Source organism: Mytilus galloprovincialis, chromosome 2 (assembly GCF_965363235.1).
Source record: "Mytilus galloprovincialis chromosome 2, xbMytGall1.hap1.1, whole genome shotgun sequence".
In the NCBI taxonomy this organism is placed as follows: domain Eukaryota; kingdom Metazoa; phylum Mollusca; class Bivalvia; order Mytilida; family Mytilidae; genus Mytilus; species Mytilus galloprovincialis.
The window spans coordinates 18,025,844-18,046,452 of NC_134839.1; the positions used below are offsets into that span (position 1 = coordinate 18,025,844).

The 20,609-nt window shown below is 32.3% G+C and overlaps 1 protein-coding gene across 4 annotated transcripts in view; it reads left to right on the forward strand.

Annotated features, from left to right (window-relative positions):
• The window catches only part of LOC143063037 (choline transporter-like protein 2), a 152,273-nt gene that overhangs the window by 51,211 nt on the left and 80,453 nt on the right, over positions 1-20,609 (forward strand). For all 4 annotated transcript variants that reach the window (XM_076234949.1, XM_076234950.1, XM_076234951.1 and 1 more), the window contains exons 8-14: positions 5,531-5,678; positions 7,664-7,747; positions 9,286-9,398; positions 10,682-10,798; positions 15,286-15,385; positions 18,278-18,370; positions 18,791-18,935. In XM_076234949.1, coding sequence (XP_076091064.1) covers positions 5,531-5,678; positions 7,664-7,747; positions 9,286-9,398; positions 10,682-10,798; positions 15,286-15,385; positions 18,278-18,370; positions 18,791-18,935 — 800 coding nt within the window. The remainder of the gene's footprint in view (positions 1-5,530; positions 5,679-7,663; positions 7,748-9,285; positions 9,399-10,681; positions 10,799-15,285; positions 15,386-18,277; positions 18,371-18,790; positions 18,936-20,609) is intronic.

Consider the following 20,609-nt stretch of genomic DNA (forward strand, 5'->3'; position numbering starts at 1 on the left):
TTTGATATGTATGTTTTGGTATTAAGGTAACGTCCATACATGGAATTAGTATGGCGTTCATTATCACTGAACTAGTATATATTTGTTTAGGGGCCAGCTGAAGGACGCCTCCGGGTGCGGGAATTTCCCGCTACATTGAAGACCTGTTGGTGACCTTCTGCTGTTGTTTTTTTTTTCTATGGTCGGGTTATTGTCTCTTTGGCACATTCCCCATTCCCATTCTCAATTTTAATTTCTGTTAAAAATAGTTAAGGAAAAGCCATTAGTTTATCCTCCTGAACTAAATAAATAAATAAAATAAAAGATTTACAGAGTGTTTTTATTTTTTTCTTATAATAATTTGAATGTTCGTTTGATAACACCAAAATGACGAATTTAGAAATACGGAACTTAGCTATAGTGTCAGTTATTTTTTTTTTTTTTTTTATTTCACTATTCACCGCTCCAACTTGAATAATGAAACCTAAACTATTTCATTTACATTGAATAGTGAATAGTGAACTATTCCATTATTCATTATTAAATTTTGAATAATGAAAAATGAATAATGGACGTACTTCAGCGCGGTAAAAATGACATGTATGATGGATTTTTTTTCTGTGCTCGGTAAAAAGACCACCTACATAATGTAACTACTAGTACTTTACATATCTATGGACAAATCGACAGGCAGGACGGAACACACTTGGTTAATCATATATACATACCATATAAAACTTCATTTTTGAGGGATTATATATATATATATACAACCTCTAGTAACTTACCCTGTATTTCACTTTAAATGTGTCTCGTTTTATATTAATGTATAAGTAAAATTGTCGGGCAATCTATGACAGATTTGTTAGTCTTTCTTTGTCAGCTGTTCATATTAAATTGTTCGTATTGCCTCAAATCTGTGTGTCTTCTATGCCACGTACAACTGTGACGATATTGACTTACAATTCTGCTCAAACCGGTGCTAGGGCTGTCTTGCAACTTTTATTTTCTCTGTGTTGAAGATCTCACTGTATTTTGTCAAGATGAAGAACAGCAATAAAGTCTTAGACGCTGTTTCTTTGCTGCAAATTTATTTTGTATATGTCTTGATTTTGGTGTCGGGCAAACTTAGGTAAGAAAACGGAAACGAAAAATTCAGTATTTTTTTTTTATTTGATAAGGCGCATAACCTTAGAATGGTATACATGACGCCATCAAAATCAAATGTGATATGTATTTTGTTGTAATACGGATTGTGTATAAGTTTCATAACATTTTGTTGAGGCAAACTCGAGATAAAAGAAGGAAAACTAATTTCTTGACGTACAGACATACACACGGACAAGGCTAGCAAAACTTAATGCCCCCTCCACTATAAGTCATATTTCATTGAGTAACCCGATGTTTTCATCACTTAATAACGATAATTGCTATATCCTATTCTCTTTTTATTTATATAAAGTTCTGGAAAAAATGTCCCTAACCATATTAATCAGAGTCTTAATATCTAGAAGGAATTCCGATCTATATATAGGAAATTATTGACCTGGCTACTGAGGTTGTTATTTGTCGCTTCTGTAAACGAAGTAAAAAAACGGGGCATGTATTAATACCGAAATCGGGAATAACGGCTGGTATTTCATAATCTACCATGTATTGTTTCGTAGGGGAAATTTGTTCTTACGAAACAGCTTCTAAATGAACATCTTATATCATTTTAATGTCTCATATAGACTTTCCAGGTTGTTTTTCATTGTATACTAGAAAGATCTCATTTTTTTCTGAATTGGAGAACCATTTTTAAACGATAAAGATTAAGCCCCAGTCCCACTAGACCACGATCCCACCAAGCTCACCGCGATCTAAAGTAAATTCAGATCCTGGTGAGGTCACAGGTATGAGCGGCATGAAAATGTAAATTTCCGTTGCTTTCACGATGCTACTACGTCCTCATTACACTTCTACAACGATCCCGCTACGATTATACTACGTTCTCACCGCGCTTATTCTGCGACCTCACTACGCTTATCAAGATCTTTCTACGCTCATCGCGTTCTCACTACGACCATACCACTAGTTATCCGATTGCAACACGATCTTACCACGCTTCTTCTGCGATTATAACACATTCTTACCACGATTATACTACGCTCATACCGCGATCTTACTACGTTCTCAGCAATAACGTCAACATCGTGTTCCATATCAATACAGTTCCATTCCTTCTATTTCTGATTTGTACGTAGATTTCGCGGAAACAATACAGTCATGCCGCCAAAATGTACTAGAACATGTGGGCGTGGTGGAAGGGGTTGATGTAGAGGCAGAGGGAGCTCCAATAGTAACAAATCCTGATCCAGCATAGATGTCGGACCGACCAATCCAACCCAAGTAACAACCTTAGATTGCTGGTCCATAAAACAAAATCTGGAGAGATTTAAAATATTTTATGTGAAAATGACAACGAGAATGATGGTCGTAGTATGCACGTAGTCAGGTCGTAAGAAGAGCGTGGTGAGTACCACAAGGGCGTGCTAGAATCGTACTATGGTCTTGAACAGCGTGGTGTAGTCGCCGTGAGAACGTGATGGTCGTAGTGATGTCGTAATAACGTCGCTGTGAGATCGTAGCACATTCTCTCCGAATAGAATAACGCTCTTGCTACGATGGTACAGCGACCTTTGCAATCTTACTGTGACCTTAGCGCGCTCTCACTACGCTTCTACTACGACATGATTTTGCCACGACCCCAACACGATTGTTTTGAACATGTTCAAAGTTGTCCACGCTCATCACGATCTTGGAGACCTCACCACGACCGTGATACGACCTTACTACGATCATCAAAATTTGCATTTTTTTCACAGATCGTAGTGCGATCGTGGCCTAGTGGGACTGCGGTATTAGACAGTACTTTACATACGAAGAAACAACTCAGTCTCATGCTACTTAGTGGAAATTTTGATGAGTTAGTCTCATGCTACTTAGTGGACATTTTGATGAGTTTAGTAGTTTACAAAACCGTTTCGTAGTGGACAAATTGTGTCATAATTGATATCAACTCAATATTAAATTGATAAAAACATACTGAAAATTACATGGTACTAACCCTTGTTAATTGTTTTGTACAAATATAATTGAAAAATGAGTATACAAAACGACTGCATGCCATGGTCGTTGTAGTGTCCCGGCACTACGAAACGATTTTCTCCCGCAAACCGAATAAGGAAATAGAAATCCAAATAAGGAAATAGAAACCGAATAAGGAAAAAGTAACCGAATAAGGAAATGAAAATCGAATAAGGGAAAAGAAAATAAACTCATCAAAATGTTTTTCTCCTGCAAACCGAATGAGGAAATAGAAATTTAAATAAGGAAATAGAAACCGAATAAGGAAAAAGTAACTGAATAAGGAAATGAAAATCGAATAAGGAAAAAGAAACCAAATAAGGAAATGAAAATCAAATAAGGAAATAGAAACCGAATAAGGAAAAAGAAACTGAATAAGGAAATGAAAATCAAATAAGGAAATGAAAATCGAATAAGGAAATAGAAACCGAATAAGGAAAAAGGAAACAGAATAAGGAAAAAGAAACCGAATAAGGAAATGAAAATCGAATAAGGAAATGAAAATCGAATAAGGAAGAAGAAACCGAATAAGGAAGAAGAAACCGAATAAGAGAATGAAAATCAAAAAAGGAAATACAAACGGAATAGGGAAATGCAAATCGAAAAAGGAAATAAAGAACGAAATCGAAAAGGAAATAGAAACCGAATAAGGAAATGAAAATCGAATAAGGAAATAGAAACCAAAAATAGGAAAAAGAAACCGAATAAGGAAATGAAAATCGAATCAGGAAATAGAAACCGAATAAGGAAAAAGAAACTGAATAAGGAAATGAAAACCAAAAAAAAGGAAATAGAAACCGAATAAGGAAATGAAAATCGAAAAAGGAAATAGAAACCGAATAAGGAAATGAAAATTAAAAAAGGAAAAAGAAACCGAATAAGGAAATGAAAATCGAATAAGGAAAAGAAACCGAATAAGGAAATAGAAAATGAATAAAGAAAAAGAAACCAAATAAGGAAATGAAAATCAAATAAGGAAAAAGAAACCGAATAAGGGAATGAAAATCGAATAAGGAAAAAGAAACTGAATAAGGAAATGAAAATTGAAAAAGGAAAAAGAAACCGAATAAGGAAATGAAAATTGAATAAAGAAAAAGAAACTGAATAAGGAAATGAAAATCGAATAAGGAAATAGAAACCAAATAAGGAAAAAGAAACCGAATAAGGAAATGATAATTGAAAAAGGAATAGAAACCGAATAAGGAAATGAAAATCGAAAAAGGAAATAGAAACCGAATAAGGAAATGAAAATAGAAAAAGGAAATAGAAACCGAATAAGGAAATGAAAATTGAATAAGGAAATAGAAACCGAATAAGGAAAAAGAAACTCAGAATAAGGAAATGAAAATCGAAAAAGGAAAAAGAAACTAAATAAGGAAATGAAAATCAAAAAAGGAAATAGAAACCGAATAAGGAAATGAAAATCGAATAAGGAAATAGAAACCGAATAAGGAAATGAAAATCGAAAAAGGAAATAGAAAACGAATAAGGAAATGAAAATCGAAAAAGGAAATAGAAACCGAATAAGGAAATGAAAATCGAAAAAGGAAATAGAAACCGAATAAGGAAATGAAAATTGAATAAGGAAATAGAAACCGAATAAGGAAAAAGAAACTGAATAAGGAAATGAAAATCAAAAAGGGAATAGAAAACGAATAAGGAAAAGAAAATCGAATAAGGAAATAGAAACTGAATAAGGAAAAGAAACCGAATAAGGAAATGAAAATCAAAAAAGGAAATAGAAACCCAATAAGGAAATGAAAATAAAAAAAGAAAATAGAAAACGAATAAGGAAATGAAATCGAAAAAGGAAATAGAAACAGAATAAGGAAATGAAAATCGAAAAAGGAAATAGAAAACGAATAAGGAAACGAAAAAAATGAGGAAAAAAAAATTTGAGTATTATATTTTTGAGGAAAAAAAATTTGAGGAAAAAAAAATTTTGAGGAAAAAAAATTTTGTAAAAAAAAATTTGAAAAAAAAAAATTTTAAGGAAAAAAAATTTTAGGAAAAAAAAAATTTGTGAAAAAAATTTTGAGGGAAAAAAAAAATTCAGTTTGGACTGGTAATATTTTTCAAAATTTGAATATCGAAAAAGGAAAAAGGAAAAAGGAAACAACTTGTGTCTGGTGTTTACATGATATGATCACCTACAAAAGGAAGACATGTGCGTGTTGTTGTAGTAATTAGGGATCCACCAAAACGTCAACAGCGCCCTATAGAAATCACTCTATGTCTGTCTTTCTGTCATCGCTATATTGATGTTATGTCATGTTATTCAAAATTTATTTTCAATGTCGAAACTAGATTTTTGTGATAATGTTATGGTTGGGTTTGGCTGTAAAAACAAGTTGGTCTTAAATATTAGCAGATTCCTTTTTAGTTAGCAACAATTATTCATTGATTATTCTTTTTTTTTCAGTTATAAATCGATGTGTTCCATCTTTTTTGTTTGATTTCCTTGATAATGGAGGAAATCTTATGGAGAAGGTAAAAAATCAGAGCTTAGTTAATGTAACAGACAGTGCTAACAATACATTAACAGATGAAATCATCAAAGAGGGATTAAAGTAAGTTGTAATATATTTACATATAGTCCCCAAATCCCTTAATACAGTTAACATCCAATTTATAATAAACAAAATAATAAAATTGAGTATGGAAATGGGGAATATGTTTGAGACAACAGCTAAAGGCTACCAATGGGTCTTCAATGCAGCAAGAAAATCCTACACCCAAGGAATTGGTCTTTAGATGGCCACTACATAAAATTGTGTACTCTAGTTCAGTGAAAATGGACGTCACACTAAACTCCAAAACAGATAAATGAATTAAAATTTAAAAAAAAACCTCTAGTAGTTCTGAGATTATAGAAAAACAAATGATATGGGGTATCCAGGGATGACACAAAATCAGTACTGCAAAAAAAAAGGAAAATGAAATAGCAAAGAAGCATCTCAGAAAAAACAACTAAGATAATATTATGTCATTGATTTTATGACAATCTCAAGTATTTACTAAAAGAAAAAAAAACCTATTCAAAGTTTATAATGCTTGCATCAAAAACTATGATAGTAAAATATATTAATAAACTTTTATCTATTATATTGTAGATTGTTGTGTTTTAAACCTTTATTGTAAACTTCAAATTTGAATAACAAATGGAAACCACGACATATGACCTAAATTTTCTGACCATTGAAAGGGAAATATTTACTTGAAATTGGTATATACACATGGAAAAAAGTATTGCAACACCTTGATTTTTTAAAACTTGAAAAATCTGCCTCTTTTTTTGGATGAAATATAATAAAATATTTGTATAATATTATTGAAACATAGTTTATGATAACATTGACATTGAAACGAACGAAAAATGTTTAAAAAACAATTATTTATATAGCCACAATTTCAATACCAAAATGGAGTGTTTTTTGTCCAAAAAAATGCATTTTACAACTTTTACTGTAGTCGAACTTTACAATGTCAGACATTTCAAAATTAATCCTTAGATAACTGTTCATATCATGGTTGATCGTTATACGCCAAAGAATTAGTACTTTGTGCGCAGCCTCTATTCAAACGGATAACCGCATCTAAACGTCTTCTGATTCCTGCCATTAATCGACTAATTTGTTGCTAAGGTAGCAGCAATCATTTCTGACGAAGGGCATTGTTTATTTCATGATGTGTTTGAACTGGGGTGTCCTTTCGCGCACTTTCCGCCCAATACTGTCCCAAATATGCTCGATATGGTTGAAATCCGGGCTACGATCGTGCCAAGGAAGATGAACCGAATTCCATTTGAACATTGGATCTTCCTCCACGATGCTAATTTCCAACTTTGGCGAGCTCTGCACTACATTGGATATGGAAAACTGTGTGTCTGTTCGTTAGCAAAGGTCTCTGAAATGGTCTTATCGCACGATAACCAGAAGCGATGAGTCGATATCGAACAGTTCTTGTTAAAAGGCTCCTGTATGGCCACCACTCTCTTTTTAGGATTGTCTTGTATGCAATGGGTTTCCTTCTGACCAACCTTCATTATGCTTGATTTTCCTTAGCAAATGGTATAGGGTCTTCATTATCTCGGATTGTCTTTAACAGCGTTTATTGTCTGATTTATTCTCAAAACGACTTATAGCGAAATGGTGATGACCAACAATACCTGCAGTTTTTACAGCGACATCCCTGCTTCCCTTATGCTGATAATCTGCCATCTTGCTGCAGTTAAGAGTTGTCAAGGACCCATTATAAGGTGTCAATCACATAACTTTAAAAAATTGGTTATTTAAAGGGTTGAAAACAATGAGGATAAAAACAACTGTTTTGCTGTTTACGGGTACAGTACCTGCATGTGCAGATAAAAAATTATCGAGTCGATATTTATTGATTAAACTCAGGTGATACTTAAATAATGTTTAACTAGGTCTATTTTACCAAATTATATCCCAAAAAAATGAAGTGTTTTTTTAATTTCAATTTCAATTTGGTGTTGCAATACTTTTTTCCATGTGTATAGTTTTGTATATTGTATGTGGTTTTTTTATTACAGTGTATATGGAATATTTCTGAAGGCCAAAGAGTATGGAGAGAAAATTGTTGAAGATGTTGTGACCTCATGGTGGATGATTATTATGTAAGACATGAATTAGAAAATGGTGCAAATTAAAATCAGTATTTGCTTGACATTTTAAAGATTTAAATACAAATAGTTATGTTATAATAACGTCATGAAACTATTCAAAGACTTGGAAAAGTTACAGAGAAAAAGGTGTATGGTTAAAATGAAGGTTTGAGTCTGCTGCTGTTTATGGTCCACATTGGCCGTAACTAATAAGGTTTGAATTTCTCTCGTACTTGAAGGTCATGGTTAAAAGCTTAGTTGTTTATATTACAAATACTTCTAGCTAGGTTTGATTAATTGATTCTTACAATGTCAAATTTTTTACTGATAAATATAATGCTGAATGTATCTGTTACTTAAGTAAATGTATCTGTTACTTAAAGTCATAAGAAACCTCAAATTAAAAAAAATCATGCATATGTTTTTTATAACTAAATGGATAGTTTTCATTATACAACTTATGTACATATACTTTTTTCTGAGGAAAATTCTTTAATGTGTCCACATTTACAAGAAGTTTATTTGTTTTTAATTGCTTGCTTCCAGGAAGCAATTCGCCAACGTATTTTCCGTATGCATAGTGACCTGAGCGTAACCCTCCTCGTAAAAATCCGGCGATCGCAATACGCATGGATCTGTCATTAAAATAAACAACTATCTGATTGTACATGTTAAACACGTGCTCAATACCCATGCTTTTTGTCATTTATTTACTATAAGGTGATAATCGGTAAACTTCGGCTTTAAAACACGGCATTTAATGAGCAGCCATATTTGTTAAATCATAACAGACAGAGAGAAAAAAAATTGACGATTATAGGATATATTTGCGTAAAAAATGACAAAATCGTGCACAGAGCTCTAAGTTTATGATATAAACATGCATTGGTTCAAGAATTGGATAAACATTATTTTTCACCACTCACTGGTTTCATATGACTTTAAGTACATTGCTTTTTAATTTAATGTCAAAAGTGTTAAAAAAATACCGTTATAGGAAATAGGGGATATATAACCAGAGTCCTATATAAATAAACTGGAATAGGGGATATATAACCAGAGTTCTTTATAAATAAACTGGAATCATAAAAAATACTGGACAGTATAACACAACATCAACCATTAATACCTTATTCCTTTGAAAAAATAACAATATAAAAAAGAAGATGTGGTATAATTGCTAATGAGACAACTCTACACAAGAGACCAAATGACACAGAAATTAACAACTATAGGTCACTGTACGGCCTTCAACAATGAGCAAAGCCCATACTGCATAGTTAGCTATAAAAGGTCCAGAAATGACAAGTGTAAACAATTCAAACGAGAAAACTAATAGCCTAATTAAAGTTATACTTCATCAAAGAAAAATAACACCAAGTCCAGACTAGCCTGACAGTACAGGTACAAATGATATGAAAATGACTCTTTTCTCTACAGATATGTAACTTTTCTAGTCCAAATAGAGTCAAACTTTCCCAGAATTGTTTCCCTTTTTTAAAGAATAACTCAAGATGGCACTAAACTGTCAATTTTGATTTTGTTTTTAGAGGCCTATTTATTGCCACATTGTTGTCTTTAATATGGATCTTTACCATGAGATGGTTGGCTGGTATCATGGTGTGGTTCACAGTTTTAGTATTTATAGCTCTCTTTGGATTTGGTAATTATGATTTTTTTTTTGCACACTTAAATTTCAAGTTCAACAACACACATAACATTGATATTTCACAAATCAAAACATTTTAATCCATGAACGAAAATGAAATGTTTTTATCAAATATAACAAAATTTTTCACATGAATTTCGCATGAACCTCACAGGAGCTTATACATGAAACTCGTATGAATTTCACATGAACTTTTAAACCAAATAATTGGTACTTTTCATGATTTTAATCATATTTAAAAATTTAAATGTCATTTGAATTATTTTATTTTACAAAGGAGTAGGTCCGGTAAGAGCCGGTTTTGGCCTCAAATTTCAGGTTCATCTAACGAAAGTTTTTGGACACTTTTTAAACACTTAAAGTTTCTATTTCAATTGATTCGATTAGTTTATGTAAAAGATTCTAACTGATTTAGTCATTAGAAACGCTCTAATTCAAGCTCAAATATGAAAAATCTATCATATATGCCAAAACACATCACTTTTCAGATGTTTTTTGTCAAAAATGAAAGTGGCCGCATCCGTGTTCATCCTCAACCTTTATATATGTTTTGTATTATCATCAAATACAACTTACATTTCAATATTATGAATGAACACGAATGCGGCCACTTTCATTTTAGACAGAAACCGTCTAAAAATTAACCAAAATGCTAAAATTTTGAAGATTTCAGTAATTTAGCATGACTTAATGATGCTAGCACGAGAGATTTGTCCATTGTATTGTCAAAACCAGCTCATATTTATGTAGCAGAAGCATTTTACTTTCTAAAATATAGTTTCAAGATAACATTTTCATAATTTTCTAAAACTGCATTATTTTGGGGCCAAAAAGGGGTCTTACTGAACCTACTCCTTTGTGTGAATTTCACATGAAAAAGTTGATGTGATTTTCATGTGAAATTCATATGAGCTTCATATAAAACTCACATGAAACTCACATGAACAGATTTCGCGTGAGTTTTACGTATAAGCTCGTTTGAGGTGAAATTCACATGAATTTAAATATGAATTTAAATATACTTCATCAAAGAAAAATAACACCAAGTCCAGACTAGCCTGACAGTACAGGTACAAATGATATGAAAATGACTCTTTTCTCTACAGATAACATCTGACATGAACGAAATTTGCCTGTGTATATTTACAAAGCCAACAACACTATTTATAGTAATTTATGTTTTAAAGCTAAATTTGAAGGATAAAATTTAGGGGGTATTCTCAAACAAGTATAACAATTAATGCTGACATGTTTTGTAGTGTTATAATTTTTTGCAGCAACTTGGTACTGTTTCTGGAACTACATTGACCTGAAGGACACAGATGCAAGTTTTACTGTACATTTTGCTGTAATCAATTTCAACTTTTCCAAGCCTAAGATGTTTCTGACATTTGGTATGTTAGAATTTTGAAAGGTTTCATCTTCATGATTATCATGCAGACTCCTTCCCAGAGGGGGCCTCAGTGACCGAGTGGTCTTGGTAGTTACTACTGTAATCACTAGCCTGTCAACACTGAGGTTGTAAGTTCAAATGCGGTGTTTAAAAGTGGCGTTAAAACACAAAAAATCAAATCATCAACTCCTTTCCAGAGAATTTTGTTTGTTAAAATATCTTTATACAGTGAAACTTCTCTAAACCGGTCCCTCTTAATACCGGTTCTCCCTTCATACCGGCCAAAACCGCAAGTCCCGGCCGGCGTGTATGTAAATAAACGGTCAGGTAACCTTATAAAACCGGCCACCCCTTTAAACCGGATACCGGCCGTTATTTGTGTATTTGTGTAATCAAAATCAATAAAATATCACCTCATAAAACCGGCCTTCTCATTTGTAATCATTAGTCCATATATAATACTGTTATATAAACAAACAAGTTAATCCGGTCAATTAGACACCTGCATGGCCACTGAGTAGTGTTCACCTGTCAATGTCAAATCAATACCCGAATAAATTATCGGTTGAGAGATTTTGATCTTCACCCACGCTAATCAATGATGAAAGTTAATTATCTTTAAATGTTTTAGCTTGGCTACTTTATTTTATCATTTAAAAAAAAATTTTAGGCAAATTATAAAAATTAATCACTCACTTTGACTTTTGCAATAAAATCGTAATTCGTTATCGTCGGAATAATATATTAAAATTTATTAAACCTTTTTAGTTTATTACACAGGTGTGTTATTAGTTTGAAGTGTGATGATTTAATGTGTATGTATTGCTTATGGAATATTATATGATTTTTTTTTTATCATTATATGGAATATTATATGAACATCGTATGGTACCGATGAGTGAAGCTGTTTTTCTCTTTTGAATAATATGAGATATTGATATTAAAATTGTTTTGTTATATAGTTGCATTTTATTTGTTATTCCTGCAAAATAAAAAATAATAAAGATACAAATGATGTTTTAATATTTATTTCATAATCAATTTAGAATACAAAGCTAAATTTACACAACAAAACAAACTTTATGATTGAGGTACAATACATGGTAAAAAAAACAAATGCACACATATTGAAGGGAAGTAACTCTTATATTGAAGGGAAGTAACTCTTGTTAATTTCAAATTCATTAAACCGGTCACCCCTGAAAACCGGCCGAATCCCGTGGTCCGACGGGCGGCCGGTTTTGAGAAGTTTCACTGTACATCATATGGTCTTTGGCCAACTATTTTCAAAAACTTTAAACAATTTTCTTCTCATTAGTTCAGTTGAGAAAGAAGAAAATTAAGACTATAAATGACTTTTTAAATATATAACAAAACAAAGTGTTTAATTCAGTTATTATAGAAAACAAAGGATATAAGGTGTCTATCCATTCATGATCCAATATCATTACATTGGAGCAAAACACACTTAAAGCAATAGAACAGTGCTTTTATTGCTGTTCTTCATCTCAAAGTCATAGTGAAGCCTTCAACACAGAGCAAAGAAAAAAAACAAGAACTCTTGTATGAATGTGTATTAATCTCGATCTTTCTTATTATATATACACCAATCTTGAGTTGTTTTTATGCCCCACCTACGATAGTAGAGGGGCATTATGTTTTCTGGTCTGTGCGTCCGTTCGTCCGTCTGTTCGTTCGTTCGTTCGTTCGTCTGTTCGTTCATCCGTCTGTCCCGCTTCAGGTTAAAGTTTTTGGTCAAGGTAGTTTTTGATGAAGTTGAAGTCCAATCAACTTGAAACTTAGTACACATGTTCCTTATGATATGATCTTTCTAATTTAAATGCCAAATTAGAGTTTTGACCCCAATTTTACGGTTCACTGATAGAAAATGATAGTGCAAATTTCAGGTTAAAGTTTTTGGCTTCAGGTTAAAGTTTTTGGTCAAGGTAGTTTTTGATGAAGTTGAAGTCCAATCAACTTGAAACTTAGTATACATGTGCCCTATGATATGATCTTTCTAATTTAAATGCCAAATTAGAGTTTTGACCCCAATTTTACGGTTCACTGAACATAGAAAATGATAGTGCAAATTTCAGGTTAAAGTTTTTGGTCAAGGTAGTTTTTGATGAAGTTGAAGTCCAATCAACTTGAAACTTAGTATACATGTGCCCTATGATATGATCTTTCTAATTTAAATGCCAAATTAGAGTTTTGACCTCAATTTTACGGTTCACTGAACATAGAAAATGATAGTGCAAATTTCAGGTTAAAGTTTTTGGCTTCAGGTTAAAGTTTTTGGTCAAGGTAGTTTTTGATGAAGTTGAAGTCCAATCAACTTGAAACTTAGTATCTGTCACTAAGGTCCACTCGAGAGCACTGTTAGATAAGGGGGAGCTAACTCGTATGTGCTGGAACCAAGGGACAGGGGGTCAGTCTATCGCTAGACTTAATGTTCTGATAGGCATAGCTAAAACGCAAGGAAGGTTTTCATAATTTAATTAACGATAACGATTTAAATGAATGATAACAAATCAATCAATAAACAATGCCCAAATAATAATAATAATCTAATCAAATTATAAAGTATCAAATCTAAATATCAAATCCAAAGTAAAACTATTTCTCCTTAAAATGTAAGATATAAACTATATGCCAAAATTACTAAATCATAAAATGTACTTAATCTCAATTCAAAATATAAAAGTATCAAAATAAAAGTTTCTCAAAAGTATTTCTATTAAAGTTAAATTATGAGTCATGAGATAAATTTTGTCTCACACTACACAGTCAACTGGTAGACTGGTAGACAGTCTTATATGTCCAGTATAATGACATGAGTAGTGTGAGGTTATGCTTCCGAAACACTGACTGCTTTTACAAAATTTCCCAACAATATTTATACTAAAATCCGAAATAACTCAACTTGTCCCGACACGTTAATAATACTCTCATTAGCAAAAATAGACATTAATTAGCAAAGCCTAATCCTATAATGTTTTGATAAAATCTTAAACTTTCAAAGTGACATATGCTAATTACAATTAATATTTCAAAATAAAGTGCTTTGAGCAAACTGTGACATTTTGAGTATCTATCACCAAGGTCCACTCCAGAGCACTGTTAGATAAGGGGGAGCTAACTCGTATGTGCTGGAACCAAGGGACAGGGGGTCAGTCTATCGCTAGACTTAATGTTCTGATAGGCATAGCTAAAACGCAAGGAAGGTTTTCATAATTTAATTAACGATAACGATTTAAATGAATGATAACAAATCAATCAATAAACAATGCCCAAATAATAATAATAATCTAATCAAATTATAAAGTATCAAATCTAAATATCAAATCCAAAGTAAAACTATTTCTCCTTAAAATGTAAGATATAAACTATATGCCAAAATTACTAAATCATAAAATGTACTTAATCTCAATTCAAAATATAAAAGTATCAAAATAAAAGTTTCTCAAAAGTATTTCTATTAAAGTTAAATTATGAGTCATGAGATAAATTTTGTCTCACACTACACAGTCAACTGGTAGACTGGTAGACAGTCTTATAGGTCCAGTATAATGACATGAGTAGTGTGAGGTTATGCTTCCGAAACACTGACTGCTTTTACAAAATTTCCCAACAATATTTATACTAAAATCCGAAATAACTCAACTTGTCCCGACACGTTAATAATACTCTCATTAGCAAAAATAGACATTAATTAGCAAAGCCTAATCCTATAATGTTTTGATAAAATCTTAAACTTTCAAAGTGACATATGCTAATTACAATTAATATTTCAAAATAAAGTGCTTTGAGCAAACTGTGACATTTTGAGTACTAATGCCACAGCATAGGTAAAATTAAATAAACGCATTGATTAAAATTTTACTAAATACAAACATAAAATTTTCTTTCTTAAAATAAAACATATTTTTTATCCAAAATAACACTAACACAAATGTAAGCCAAATAACACACCATGACATATACATATGCCCTATGATATGATATTTCTAATTTAAATGCCAAATTAGAGTTTTGACCCCAATTTTAAGGTTCACTGAACATAGAAAATGATAGTGCAAATTTCAGGTTAAAGTTTTTGGTCAAGGTAGTTTTTGATAAAGTAGAAGTCCAATCAACTTGAAACTTAGTATACATGTTCCCTTTGATAAGATCATTCTAATTTTAATGCCAAATTAGAGAATTTATTCCAATTTCACAGTCCTTTAAACATAGAAAATGATAGTGTGAGTGGGGCATCCGTGTACTGTGGACACATTCTTGTTTAGGAATGAACTACACGGATTGAATTTTGGTTCAATGAGGTCATTGAACAATTGATTATACTGCAATGTAATATGACATAGGAAATGTACAGAGAAGTACATACCGGTAAATTCGAGTCGTCTATTTGTTATATTGAAATAAGAACAAAACATGTCCTTCACCATTGATTCTGTTTGGAGTAAACATTTTCTTTTTAAATTGTAGGTATAATTGCAGCTATAATATTAGCCATTGTATTATTGATATTGCTTATTCTGTGTGAGAGAATCAAAATAGCTATAGCTCTAATCAAAGAGGGTAGTAGGTAAGTTATAGTCTCTAATCAAAGAGGGTAGTAGGTAAGTTATAGTCTTTTGTTATAATTGTGGAAGAGTTGTTTCATAGCTCTAATCAAAGAGGGTAGTAGGTAAGTTATAGTCTTTTGTTATAATTGTGGAAGAGTTGTTTCATAGCTCTAATCAAAGAGGGTAGTAGGTAAGTTATAGTCTTGTTATTATTGTGGAAGAGTTGCTTCATAGCTCTAATCAAAGAGGGTAGTAGGTAAGTTATAGTCTTTTGTTATTATTGTGGAAGAGTTGTTTCATAGCTCTAATCAAAGAGGGTAGTAGGTAAGTTATAGTCTTTTGTTATTATTGTGGAAGAGTTGTTTCATAGCTCTAATCAAAGAGGGTAGTAGGTAAGTTATAGTCTTTTGTTATGATTGTGGAAGAGTTGTTTCATAGCTCTAATCAAAGAGGGTAGTAGGTAAGTTATAGTCTTTTGTTATTATTGTGGAAGAGTTGTTTCATAGCTCTAATCAAAGAGGGTAGTAGGTAAGTTATAGTCTTTTGTTATTATTGTGGAAGAGTTGTTTCATAGCTCTAATCAAAGAGGGTAGTAGGTAAGTTATAGTCTTTTGTTATTATTGTGGAAGAGTTGTTTCATAGCTCTAATCAAAGAGGGTAGTAGGTAAGTTATAGTCTTTTGTTATGATTGTGGAAGAGTTGTTTCATAGCTCTAATCAAAGAGGGTAGTAGGTAAGTTATAGCTCTAATCAAAGAGGGTAGTAGGTAAGTTATAGTCTTTTGTTATGATTGTGGAAGAGTTATTTCCCCTTGGTCATGTAGGTATATTTGTATGCCCCATTTATGGGCATTAATAATGTTTTCTGGTCGTCCGTTTGTCCTTCCGTCTGTCATGCTTCAGGTTACAGTTTTTGAACGAGGTAGTTTTTGATGAAGTTAAAGTCCAATCAAGTTGAAACTTAGTACACATGTTCCTTTTGATATGATCTTTTTAATTTTAATGGTAAATTAGAGATTTTCACCCATTGCCATGGTCCATTGAACATAGAAAATGATAGTGCGGATGAGGCATGCGTGTACTAGGGACACATTTTTGTTTCTTCAGTGTCCATTTTGAGCACACATGGCCCAAAGCATTTGAGCTTATTGTCATTAAGGTGGTACCCAACACTTTAGCTAGAATTAATTTGGGTCGTTTAATTTTCTTAAAATTTTGACAAAGTATTTACTTTGACCCTTTTACAAAAATATAAAAATTTCAAAAAATTTGAACCAACCGTTTTATCAGAAAAATTACACTGGTTATATAGCAGTTTGACAAACACTTATTTTGATCATTGAGAAGCTTAATATTCCCTTAACAACACAACGTAATTAAAACGTTTAGCTGATTTTACAAAGTTATCTTCCTGTAGTGTTAGGTACCACCTTAAATCATCAGTCCATCCAGTATTAATTCATTTGACATTTTTATCACTGCACTTTTTAGAGCTGTCAGACATCTACAATTTTCCAATACATTACAAAAATATATATAATTAGTTCATCAATTATTTCCACAGTATTGCTTATTAATAACTGAATGACTCTCATATTTTATAATTGGCTTGACAGAGATGAGTTATAACTGTGACAGCTAGCTTTCAGATCTGTCTATAAGGCTATTTCTGTTTCAACAGGATAAAGAACTGTCTGTATTTGTGACACACCTTTCTTTATATATGCAGTATTGCTGAACTGAACAACTATATGTTGTAATTAATTTGACAGGGATGAGTTATTGCAATGACAGCTTTTCAGAACTTTCTGTCTTCTACTTCCTGTTTGCTCATTCTTTGATTTTTTTCAATAGGTTAAGATACTTTATGTATTTGTGACACACCTTTCTCTATATATGCAGTACTGCTGAACTGAACAACTTCATATTTTGTAATGAGCTTGACAGGGATGAGTTATAACTATGACAGCTAGCTTTTCAGAACTTTCTGTCTTCTTAGTCTGACTTCCTGTTTGCTTGTTCTTTGATTTTTTTCAATAGGTTGAGGAACTTTATGTATTTGTGACACACCTTTCTCTATATATGCAGTACTGCTGAACTGAACAACTTCATATTTTGTATAATATTTTTTTTAATCCTGTAAGTGCCATGCAAGCTATTCTCTTACTTGACCACAGTTGTTTAACTTTTACAAAAATCTTCTCTTTTGTAACTACTCCTCCAATTGGAACAACTAGTTGTACGTATGCTTATATATCAATATGTTGAATATTTTTTTATCGGATAAGCAATTCAGGCTTCATTGAGCCTAGACTAGGTGTCAGACCACCATTTACTCCCTCCAATTTAGAACGTATGTGAAAGTAGGCCTTCTTAGACAAAAAATAGTGCATTTGATGTCATTGTTTACTTGAACTAACCATCCAACTTGCAGAAATGAAACTTTTTTTGAAAGGGAGATATATTTAGACCATTTTGAGCCAAAATCCACTTGTCAATGACATTGCATTAATAATTCAGGATTAATACCCTACATAGTACACTCATTTAAGATTTCCAGAAAACCAGGAGTTATTTTGGTAGTACCTGTGTTTTCAAGATCAGAAATTTCTTATAAGACTTTAAACATTGGTTGAAAATTGGCATGTAGAAAGGTGATACATGTACAATTCAGAATATACCTGGTTTCCTTGAAGTTAAACTTAAGGTAAAATATTTAGAAAGCTGTGAAAATTGCAAAATTTGGTTGAACAGATAGGGATTTTTAATTGATGGTCTGACACCTATAGTTTTTAGAGCTGTTGGCACATGTTGCAGAATGTTTACACTGATTTTCTATTTTACAGAGCAGTTCGTATTTATATGTTTACAATGATTTTCATATTTTTTTACACTTATTTTTCCTATTTTTCAGAGCTGTTGGTAGCATGATGTTCACGCTAATTTTTCCATTCTTCCCATTCATCTTAGAAATAGCAGTGATTGGTTTTTGGATAACTGTAGCTGTGTATCTTTTTCTGATTACCATAATGTGAAGAATTACATTTTGTTCTACAATTTCAACAATGAGCAAAACCTGTGCTGTATTATTTTACTATTAAATGTCTGTGGATGACAAATGTCTGCTTCCCTATTTAATCTATGTGTTAAATTGTATATTTAAAAAACCCTAAAACCCATACATTTATAATTTTATGAACATGGCATTCATTCAATTGTAAGGTGTACCTGTTTGTCTGACTGAGGATTCATCTGACCATGGCATTATTTTCATAGATCATTGATAATGTTCTGGTTATGCTATGCCTTAATCACAAACTTTTTACAGCTTAATTAGTGCAGCAGACAAGACATACATTTCTGATGAATAATTGGTTGTCATTCTTCTATATACATAAATCCTTTATTCTTCCTTAATAGTATACAGCTTTTTAGCCAGCACAGGAAGAAATCAGACATTTGAATTTAACAACAAGACAGAATACCAGTTTGATAATGATACATGGGATTACTCAAAAATTCAAAAAGCATCTTCAAAGTACTTAGGTGATCTTGGTTGTAAAGACCCATCAGTAAGTATATATATATTAGACACTCTGTGATACTGAAGTATGAGTATCAATCATAAAATTAGTTTTTGTCGAGCCTGCAACTTTTGTTGCAGAAAGCTCGACATAGGGATAGTGATCAGGCGGCGGCGGCGTTAGCTCACTTCTTAAAAGCTTTATATTTTAGAAGGTAGAAGACCTGGATACTTCATACTTCGTATATAGATGCTTCATGTTAAGAAGTTTCCGTCAGTCACATGTCCAATGTCCTTGACCTCATTTTCATGGTTCAGTGACCACTTGAAAAAAAAGTTCAAATTTTTTGTAATGTTGAATTCTCTCTTATTATAAGTAATAGGATAACTATATTTGATATGTGCGTACCTTGCAAGGTCCTCATGTCTGTCAGACAGTTTTCACTTGACCTTGACCTCATTTCATGGATCAGTGAACACGGTTAAGTTTTGGTGGTCAAGTCCATATCTCAGATACTATAAGCAATAGGGCTAGTATATTCGGTGTATGGAAGGACTGTAAGGTGTACATGCCCAACTGGCAGGTGTCATCTGACCTTGACCTCATTTTCATGGTTCAGTGGTTATAGTTAAATTTTTGTGTTTTGGTCTGTTTTTCTCATACTATATGCAATAGGTCTACTATATTTGTTGTATGGAATGATTGTAAGGTTTACATATCTAGCGGGCAGATGTCATGTGACCCTGCCTCATTTTCATGGTTCAGTGGTCAAAGTTAAGTTTTTGAGTTTTGGTCTTTTTATCTAATACTATATGCCATAGGTCAACTATATTTGGTGTATGGAAATATTTTATGATCTTTATGTCAGTCACGCAGGTTTTATTTGACCCTGACCTCATTTTCACGGTTCATTGCAGTGTTAACTTTTTGTGTTTTGGTCTATTTTTCTTAAACTATAAGTAATGGGTCAACTATATATGTTGTATAGAAGCATTGTTAGCTGAACATGTCTGCCTGGCATGTTTCATCTGACCTTGACCTCATTTTCAAGGTTCATTGGTCTTTGTTTAGTTATCTTGGTTAATGTTAAGTTTATGTGACAGTTGTAATAAAGCTTAGCTTTACACCTAGGACTATCAACATAATATCAATGATTAGTATAGAAGGCGAGACATTTCAGCGTGTGCACTCTTGTGATACCAGATGGGTTAAAAATAGTGATAAACATTATCTTTGGAACATCAGTAAATTAATGTACATTAAATTATTTTCGTGAGTACCAATGTGCATGGATTGAGAAAACATTGTAGTTTCATTGATATCTAACTTTCGTAGTTTTCTTAAAAGTTTGTAAACACGCCTATAGAAAACCTACATAGGCAGGTATCATCTGACCTTGACCTCATGTTTATGGTTCATTCGTCAATGTTAAGTTTTTGTGTTTTGTCTGTTTTTCAAATACTAATAGAAAAAGTTACGCTATATTTGGTGTATGGAATAATTTATCTTAAAAATCTATGGTCAGTAAGGCAGGACAGATATTTCAGCGTGTGCACTCTTTTCTACAAGATAGATATAGGAAGATGTGTGAGTGCCAATGAGACCACTCTCCCTCCAAATAACAATTTATAAAAGTAAATCATTAAGAATCAATTTCCGGCCTTCAACAGAGAGCCTTGGCTCACACCGAACAATAAGCTATAAAAGGCCCCAAAATTACTA